The sequence below is a fragment of the Aulonocara sp. 'chitande type north' Nkhata Bay genome, linkage group LG18, assembly GCF_057382095.1.
Source record: "Aulonocara sp. 'chitande type north' Nkhata Bay isolate Kocher_YH1m ecotype deep benthic linkage group LG18, A_spYH_male_GT1.1, whole genome shotgun sequence".
Lineage (NCBI taxonomy): Eukaryota > Metazoa > Chordata > Actinopteri > Cichliformes > Cichlidae > Aulonocara > Aulonocara sp. 'chitande type north' Nkhata Bay.
The window spans coordinates 40095016-40104924 of record NC_141361.1 but is presented as its reverse complement, the minus strand read 5'-3'; the positions used below and the strand labels follow the sequence as shown (position 1 = coordinate 40104924).

The window sequence follows — 9909 nt, the reverse complement described above, 5'->3', positions numbered from 1 at the left end:
AGATAAACACGTCTGTACTGAAACAATAGTCACACACTGTACAAACATAGATGTATTTTTTAGTTAATTATCTCACGAGACGACAGAGATTTGCTGCTTCATTTTGCTCTACCCTGCCTACTGAGAAACCTGACACAGGCTCATTTGCATACTGACAGTGATTGGATGCTTAGCTGGGGGGGAGGGATCTCTGGTGAGTGCTGTGTGAGCCTGCACACAGAGTACGGAGGAAAAGAGCGAATGAGAGCTACTGTAGTAAATGTACTAAATCTTGTCCATATTCAGTTTGTGGGAAATCTATTATTGTCCTTCAACGTCTAAAAGTTTGACTTAACGGGGCAGGATGTTTGTTTAAGGGGCCGCTGCCCCCTCTTGCCCCAGCGTAGAGCCGGCCCTAATCACAAAGTATGCACGTACACATCTGTACGTACCCCACCTCCTCCTTAACGGCTGGGCCAATCTGAACGAAGATTTGCACAAACATCATCACACATATGGGGTTTATTTCAGGATGATTTATTATAAATCCCAGTTTGCTTGATTTTCCTACACAGTGTTTATTTTTGTTGGACCACCGTGAACGTTACGTTTTCCGTTTGCATTAGTATCAGTGTACGTTTACCGTACAGAACCTAATGGTCACATGAATTTGTATCCAGTGTTGTTTTGAAACACAGAAAGAAAGATTTGAAGTCAGTCCATCAGAAAAGGAAGTAAATATTGAAACCTCGTTGACAAAAGGAAGTTAGTTTAAAAGGCAGTTTTGACACAAATCAAGTTTTAATGTTATACTCGAAGTCTGGAACAAAGTGGGACAAAAAGGTTCAGAACTCACCAAAAAACAGAAACAAAAGGTTTTCAACAGATAAATGTTTCCAAGACTCACACACTTTTCAGTTAGTGTTTGAATACAAATTTAGCACACAGTGACAACTCACACTATGACCTACACTGGGACCAATACAGTACATGTACCATACTGGTATATACATATGTATATACAGATGTATATACATATTTACATGTACGCTGAAGCCATGTTTTAAAAGGTTTATAAGATGATCCCACACAAGATCCCTTACACCACTGGCTGAAATGCAGCTCCAAATCACCACAGAGCCTCCACCATGTTTTACATACGGCTTTTGTTACCCTCTCCTGTATGCATGTATGACTTTTGACCCAAGGTTTGGAGTCTCACCCCAAATGCCCTGCTGCTGCTCATTTTCAGTCTAGTTCTTGTGTAATTTAGCATCCTTGAAGTGTTCCTTTCTAAGAATGGCTGCTTGACAGTCACCCTATTACTGCCACACTTTCTTGTGTAGTTTCAGGTTATTTAAGGACACACTGCACACTATGCTACTTTTTTAGCTAATAGCTCCTTGTTGGTGCAAAATACTCTTTTATGCCTGTCAAACTCTGCTGTCATTGGCATGTTCCACAGATTCAAGTAAAGAAGCTAACGGTGTAGAGATCCAGTTTAATGTGATTCTTTGCCAACTGCTGACATGAAACTGAAACCTTTGCTAGATTTGCAAAGGCGCTGCCTCTCAGCTGTGTGAGTTCTCATTTTGACTAAAAGTTTTTGCAAATGTTTTGCAAGAACTCTCACTTGTGTGAGACCCCATGTGGACAGTCAAATGACTATTTTGACTGAAAGTTTTACCACAAGTTTTGCAAGAATATGGCCTCTCACCTGTGTGAGTTCTCATGTGGACATTCAAATGACTGTTCTGACTGAAGCTCTTACCACAGGTTACACAGGAATAGGGCTTCTCACCCGTGTGAGTCCTTATGTGCACGGTCAAATCCCTCATTTGAATGAAACTTTTCCCACATGTTTTACAGGAATACGGCTTCTCGCCTGTGTGGATTCTTGTGTGGAATTTCAGATTTGTCCTCTGACTAAAAGTTTTGCCACATGTCGCACAAGAATATGGCTTCTCACCCGTATGAGTCCTTGCATGAATTTTCAAGTTTGCTAAGCAAGCAAATCTTTTTCCACAAATCTTGCAGTGGTAAGGTTTTATACCTGTGTGCGTCACCATGTGCACCGTTAAATTGCCTTTATGATAAAATCTTTTCCCACATGTTTCACACGAGTATCGCTTCTCACCTGTGTGAAATCTAATGTGATATATCAGATTTGAGCTGTCTCTAAATGCTTTCCCACAAATGCTGCAGGAATATGGCTTCTCACCGGTGTGAGTTCTTATATGGACCAACAAGTTATCCTTTCTCCTGAATGTTTTCCCACATGCGTCACACGAGAATGGCCTCTCACCTGTGTGAATGCTCGTGTGTATTTTTAGCTTTGATGCATATTTAAATCTTTTCCCACAAGTGTTGCAAGAATATGGTTTGTCATCTGTGGATGTTCTTTTTTGATGTAGAGAGTTGTGAGAGAGGAGCAGGTGACTGCTTGGTTTCGGCTGGCAGTAGTTTTTTTCCTCATAAATGACTGTTAATGGACTGGTTTCCTGGTCAATTACAAGCTCCTGTCTCTCCTGACTTGTGCAAAGTTCCGTCCATTCTTCCTTAATCTTAGCCGATCCAACGTCCTGTTGATCCAGACCAGAGTTCTCCAGGTTAAAGAGGTACAAGTCCTCGAGAACCTCCTCCTTGCAGACATATTGCTGGAGCTGGTCTGGAGAGACAAAGTGGCACATAAAACAGTCAGTGCTGTATTCATATACAAATGAAGATCTAAGCAAATTTTGTGACGGCCAACGGATTGTTAACACCAGTGGGTTCAGGTTTCACTTCAGCTGAAGCTGTTTGGTGTGCAGCATGTTGTAGGTCCAGGTTAGGGTAGATGTTTTAGTTCGAACTTCAGCGCTCTAATGTGCAGCTGTCATTTTAAAAATAAACAGCAGGATTAACACAATCAACTTGAGTTGAAATATTTATTTTACTGCTTCACGCTCAAAATCCCAAGATGAAAGAGTCCCTGCAGAATGAATTTTCTCTTATTTGCAACACATTTTTTATATTCTGTACAGATCTTTAATCAACATTTTATTATTTTCATCTGATAAAGTTTCTGATTGGAGTAATCTGTGTATGAAACACCTCATTTTATGTGAGCGCACACGAAGCCTGAAGCAGAAAGCCAGGCCGGACAAAGAAAGTTTAACTATTATCAGCTGCTCACATGTAAACAAATGAATTCTGGCTAACGGTAGTCCATTTTATATTCTTCACACTGGCTCCCAATAGATGATGAAATTCTTGTTTTAACATACAGAGCACTAAATGGCCCCAGCTTCTTATAAAATACTCTGCTGCTCGTTGTCTTCGCTCACAGGCTCAGAGTTTGTTGGTTTCTCCCCGAACACGACTGAAGGCGAAAGGGGGCGGAGCCTTTCAGTCGTACCACCACAGTTACGTTTGGTTGACTCTGTGGAATCCTTTAAAAAGCAGTTAAAACTTTATTATTTAAACAGGCCTTCTGTTAATCAACACTTCTGAATTGTTTTGAATTTGCATTGTTTATATTGTCTATTTTGTTACTTAATGTTTTCTTTATTGTAACCTTTGTGTACAGCGCTTCGTGACTGCCTGTCTATGAAAAGCGCTTAATAAATAAACCTCACTTACAAAGAGACACAAAGAGTGAACAGTGGACAGAAATTTGAACATGAACCTACAACAAACCACAAGATGGGTTTTCAAGATGGCTGCCAGTGTTTTCCAACTAGCTTTTCTCTGCGTGTGAAGGGGCTCAAATGTCCTTCCTGAATCAACACATTTTTGTTGAACCATCCACTTAAAATTTGAATATTGCTGAGAGTACGGTGATGTTATAATTCTACTTTTGACCATTTGGGGTTTCTGGGAAGCGTATGGTGACGTGGTGGCTACAGAGAAATGTTCCTCTAACCCCGACTTAATATTGTAGATATTTTGTTTTCTCTGACTGAAAAACAAAACGAAACATGTCTAAGAAACCAAGACGTGAGCTTCTTAGTTGTGGTCAGCACAGTGTAAACCAGCAGGTTAACCTCGTGAGCCTAACGGAGGAGGCCACAGTCAAAGGGATCAGTAGACTGAACTGAACAAAGGATTGATGAACAATATTCCCGTTCAATAATCCTGATGATCTTATTCTCACTGGGTTGGACACACTGCAGCTATGCCAGGGCTACAGCTGGTGATGAGGACGCAGCATTTAGAGAGAAACACGACAGGAACAAGTCGTCCAATTCTTGAACAGCAAGAACATTTGTTTAGAAAAGCACCAGATGTCTAACTGCTACACTCTGACTGATTTTCATCTAGGCACCAAAGACACTTAATACTTGATATTTTAAAAGTTGAGCTTAAACATGGTTATAATCCTGCTGCTGCTTGTCCGGGCCGGGCCTTGGGAGCGATCGTTATATGTACAGATTTCTTACCTGTGTCCATGTTACAGTGACTCCCTGACATGGGAGAGATGTCCACATTGTAATTTTTGGTTCTGTGACATTTCTTCTTTGGCTTCAGCTCCTCATTGGTGGTTGATCCCATTTCTACATGTTTAGTTCCTTGCTGGTCTCTGGTGTCCACTACAGGAGAAGTTTGAGAGAGGAACTGGTTAACGTTTGGGTCGGGTTCATCAACCACTCCTAATTAGTTAAAGTCACCATAAAGGTGCTGGTCTCTGTTAATACAAGCAGCTTACTGGAACAGTCTTCCTCTTGCTCCTCTTTTATCAGGAGAGGCTCTGCTTCCTCCTGGACCAATCTGGAGTTCCTTTCCTGGTTACAGTGCTGCTGCTGCTCTATAAGAGCCTCATCTTTATTATTAATGACAAGTTGTTGTGGGAGGTCTATCGAGACAAAGGGACAAAACAAGGTTACATGTGTGATGACAGAAAAACACTCATACTTAGTACTGAAACACTGATCTATACTGATAAGGAGTATAGAGTGTTAGGACCAAGAGGATCCACATCGTGTGATAGAAATGAAAATGATCAGCCTAGGGTTGGGCAATTGGACAATATATCGACGATTGACGATAGTGTTTACAAGGGCGATTTATTTATTTATTTTCCCATGACTAGGTTTGCTAATCATGATGGATCTCATAGAAGTCAACAGAAAAAAAAATAATAGCGCTGTTTTAACAGCACCCTCTTTGATCTGCGAGCAAATGCCCCTCCTCAGAGAGCTGCAGAAGCTGGTGATAGCCTAGCATACTCAGCCGGATGGTGGACATGTACATGCTCATGTCAGTTAGTCGTGTTTGAGAGCTTTGCTCGCACTATACGTCTGCACAAGCGGCACACCACTTTGGTTACATCCTTAGGTTTACCTCTTTTATTTGGTTTAAAGCCAAAGAAATCCCAAATTGGGGACTTTATATTTTTTTAGTGCTGTCAGCGTTAATGTGCCGTCATCACAACTAACGCATTTAACAATTAACCCATATGGAGCGCAGACTGAGTCTATATCCCTGAAATATCTCTGTCAATGCATTTCGGGCAGTTTGTCCAAATTCTGTTAATTCTGGGGGTTGAGAGCGTTACAAATTTAAATCGTGAGGATGATTGATGATTAAGAAATCTTGTTCTTAGAGTAATGTCAAAAAGATAGAAACCACTGCATGGTAGTGTTAGTGGTCAGTGACAGTGATGGGATGAATCTGAGTGTCTGTGATACTCATCATATTAGCGATCCTAACTAAAAACTGGTGTGTAATGTGTGGCCCTTTAAAGAGCCCCACCTTATCCCAAGATAAAACAAAGGACTAACTTAACCATGCTGTGTTTTAGTTGAATGTGTTCTCATCCTGTATAGAGCAACAAATAACAAGACTGACAGTGAATGGAGAAACACTCACCCAGTTTCTGTTCTGTTTTTGTCATGCTTATATCATACAACCTGAACATATCAGCAGGATGTCCTGTTTCCCCTTTCTCTTTGTTTAAAACATATAAAACAAGTCCATGCAATTTGAACTCAAAATTGTGTTTTCACCTCGCAAGTTAACTGATACTTGATAAATGTTTGCTGCTATTTTTGGTCAACTGCCATTTTTGACTTCCCTCTGCAAGCGTCCAGCTGCAAGGGGAGAGATGAAGGACTACGATTCATCAAGCAATGTGATCATAAATAATCCTTGACACTAATTTTTTTATGCCTGCGTTTAGATTGCATATAGATTTTGACCATACTTGAGATTATTTGTATTTTTTTGCATTTAAGAAAATTATGCTAATGACATTCAGTTGTACGTTTCTTTTATGCCCGAGGATTTATCTAAGCTTCAGCGTCTGAATGATTGCTTAGATTTGATCAAACGTTGGATGGCTGCAAATTTCCTCCAACTCAACGAGGGGAAAACCGAAGTCCTCGTATGCGCCCCTGATAGGTTTCTATCGCAGATAGTGAAAGCCCTCGGTCCTCTCTCACTTTATGTTAAATCCTCTATCAGGAATTTAGGTGTCATGTCTTGGCATGTGAAATCTCTGGCTCGGTCTTGTTTTTATCATTTAAGAAATGTGGCTAAGCTGAGCCCGGTTTTATCTCGCTCTGAACTCGAGATTGCTATAGATGCATTTATTTCGTCACGCTTGGATTATTGTAATTCGCTGTTTATGTGTCTAAGCAAAGGTTCACTGGATCGGCTGCAGGTTGTGCAAAACGCTGCAGCGAGGCTTTTGACAAAATCCTGCAAGTACTCACATGTGACACCGTTATTATCTCAGTTACACTGGCTTCCTGTTAAATTTAGAGTCGATTTTAAGATCGTGGTCTTGACCTACAGAGCTGTGCACGGACTGGCACCAGCCTACATCTTTGATCTGCTACAGCCCGATGTCCCTAGCAGGTCTTTGAGGTCATCTGATCAGGGCTTACTTGCTATAAAAAAATACTAAGAGGAGGACTCAGGGTGACAGAGCTTTTGCCACTGTGGCCCCGAGACTGTGGAACTCTCCCCCCTAACATTAAGAACTGTGGACTCAGTAGCAAGACTTGCAATCTTATGTGCAGCACTTTGTGATTCTGTCTTGAAAGGTGCTATATAAATAAAAATTTATTTATTTAAAATGTTTTCTTTCAAGAATTGTTTTTATTAAATATGGCACGTACAAATAGATGTTGTATGTAGTTTAAAACATTGCAATTTCTAAAATGGAACCAATGAGGAGTTTATTCTATTCATTTTGGTTTCTCTTTTGAATATTTATAACTGCTCATTAATAAGACAAAAGTATTTCTTATCAGATTACTCAATTAATTGATGGTATAATCATTAGAAAATAATCAATAGCTGCAGGCTTAATAATGTAGGAAGTTAACATTACCGTTGTGACTCAGCCCATGGCTGTGGTGAATCATCACAGGACACTGAAACATCTCAATTTCTCCAATAAAAGTCACAAAATAAAGATTTTCTCTATTTCTGTCGAGCATGCTGGTCACCAAGGGTGTAACAGGTACTGTCACGGTTGCTAGGCAACAGGACGCGCGCGTCTTAGGTTAGACCTATAGAAGCCGCTAACTTCCGGTCTTCCCGTCTTTCGTGCACGGGCAGGCCGGGTCCTTTACAGGATGCAGCCCCTGAATTTGGACACACCCCAAACCTCACTAACGCTTACCTAAGAATCACATCACAGACGTGAGCATGCTCGGTAGCGCCGTCCATCAGCTCACCAGTACTCAAACACATAGCAGTACCACTCTGGGTTCATTAACACCATCGGAGCGTTACCTACCGATTCTGTGTAACTTTATTTTGGGGAACTTCACAGTGATATCCTGCAGTCTGCGCTGACTGATCTCGGCCTCATTCTGGACCATCGTTTTAACAAAGACGCCGAATATCTCTTCAGCAGCAGCCGTTAGTCTCTCGCTAACAAACTCTCGCAAATACTCAACGGAACACATCGTTACTTTGACAGCTCAAATATTTCTCTGTTATACGCGAATGCAACCGTTTTCCAGCTTCAACAAGCGGCTAACTTAGACGTAGCGCCAGGACTGTTTCCTCTGTGTGTCACATTATAAAGTTCCGGCTATAAAAGCAGGTGAACGTTTTGTTCCGTTATATATATCAGTGTATGGATCTATTACAGGGGTCGACAACCTTTCTGATGATGAGTGCATCTAAAATTCCCTCAGAAGTCAGTGTGCCATATGATTGCATTAGCAATAAATTTAATAACGCTCTATATTAACAGTTACTTACTATATAGAACCACTTTATAAAATTATGTTCACAGATGTTGGCAGCTATCAGCGAATATTTATCAGCTGTTTGGAAACAAAAAAAGACACTTTTTATCCATAACAGCAAATGAACAGTACAACAGAAAATCCAAATGCTATTTATGGTCTCTGTTACGATATTGCTTCAGGGAGCAGACATGACACCGTCTTAGGTTTTAGCCATCACTTTTTTATTATCTCCACACCACCCTCCGGTGGCTTCCACATGAACTGCACCTTAAACAACAACTGTTCACTCATATCATGACAGTCTCCTCACAACAATGATAAGAAAAATAAACTGGGCCAATATGGCATGTTTGTTAATACAGAGACACACATGTTAATGTGACCTCTGGTCTCCCACTCAGACACACAGGTCTCCGAGTGTCCAGCATTCAGAGGCTACCTGAGGACTCGTGTGAGAGAAAATCTGCTCACACAGACATGTAGAGCCAAACACTGTCAATAAGGCCTCTGCAATGTTCTGAAGACAGTTAAACTTGTCAGGTAGTGATGTCCAGCAGGTGAACATGCAGCTCCATGAACACACGCAGAGCAGTGGATTCCAGCTGCGTCCGTAATTCTACAAACTTTGACCCCCACAGAGTCGAGCTTTTCAGTTCAATCAGCTGCATTTCGATGTCCTCTGTGTCCAACCAGTTAATGCGAGACAAATCCAGCTGCTCATTAAAGCTTTTTGATTTGATTAGAAAAGAAAACATTGGTCCAAACACCTGAAAGCCCCGAAAACCCATTGTGAATTCTGTCTCGAGTCTACGGATGTATCCGTGTATTTCCGTGGTGCTGATGCTGCGCTGAGCGGACAGCTCCTGAAGCATTTGAAGTGTCGGAATGTGAAAATTTCAACATCGCTTGAAAAAACTACCAGCTAGCAACGTCCCTCTCACCGGTAGGCGAAGTTATTTTTTAGCCAATTACAAGTTGAATCTGGTAGTTGGGGTTGTTAGCTAAGATACTGTCATTAAGAAGCGGCACAACTAATGTGCGATGTGCACCGTCATTTATTTTTTAATGCACCTTCTCAGATTAACTCACTGCGTGTCGCGCCCAGGGCTGGACTGGGACAAAACAACAGCCCGGGCATTTTGACGAGAGACCGGCCCCCAGGTATTAAAGCCATAAAGCCTTTGAATGAAAACGCTGTTGTGACAGTGATGTACAGTCTTGTTGGTATATGTGTGATTTCTATACATTTTATATCAGATAAAAACTTTGGTTGTAAGATTCAGATAATTATTTATTAAAAGCATTTTAAATGAGAATAAAAAATAAAAGTGTGTGCCCCCCTCTCCCTGTTAATGCCCTACCTGCCCCCCTGGCAGAACTAGACCCGCCCCTGCACAGTTACCAGCTGTCAGCTACTTAGAAAAGGATCCTGGTGTTATTTGTCTCTCAGAAACAGTTGATAACTTCAACTCATCCATGTCACCTAAAAGGTAAACCTGTTTCTCCATCACCTGTTCAGCTCTGATGGTTCAGTAAGGACATCTCCTGGTTTCATCTTCATGTTTCCCTCTCACCACATATCCAAACCGACATCATGACCAGCAGCTTTACAGCTGTGGCTCCAGCAAACATCAGCTGATACTAGAAATTAATATTAAATAAATTCTAACAACAGCTGATCAAGCTTAAACGTGCTGCTGTTGTTTAGCGCGACATCCGCTGGTTTCCTCTTTCTCGG

At 41.2% G+C, this 9909-nt stretch overlaps 1 protein-coding gene across 1 annotated transcript; it reads right to left on the bottom strand.

The window, feature by feature from the left end:
• Positions 1 to 761: 761 nt before the first annotated feature.
• LOC147309193 (uncharacterized) lies at positions 762 to 7997 on the bottom strand. The gene is made up of 4 exons (XM_086272253.1): positions 7709 to 7997; positions 4667 to 4813; positions 4401 to 4550; positions 762 to 2647 (listed from the first exon to the last, which is right to left on the bottom strand). Exons 1-4 carry the CDS (start codon positions 7878 to 7880, stop codon positions 1551 to 1553), a joined length of 1566 nt encoding a protein of 521 aa, XP_086128379.1. The 5' UTR covers positions 7881 to 7997; the 3' UTR covers positions 762 to 1550.
• Positions 7998 to 9909: the final 1912 nt, after the last annotated feature.

Bases quoted from the DNA above. Each gene is read 5' to 3' on its own strand.
- LOC147309193 (XM_086272253.1), bottom strand. From the start codon at position 7,880: ATGTGTTCCGTTGAGTATTTGCGAGAGTTTGTTAGCGAGAGACTAACG. The intron at 4,814-7,708 runs GTAGGTAACGCT...TTGTCTCGATAG, and splicing joins AATAAAGTTACACAGAATCG to ACCTCCCACAACAACTTGTC. The intron at 4,551-4,666 runs GTAAGCTGCTTG...CTTCTCCTGTAG, and splicing joins GCAAGAGGAAGACTGTTCCA to TGGACACCAGAGACCAGCAA.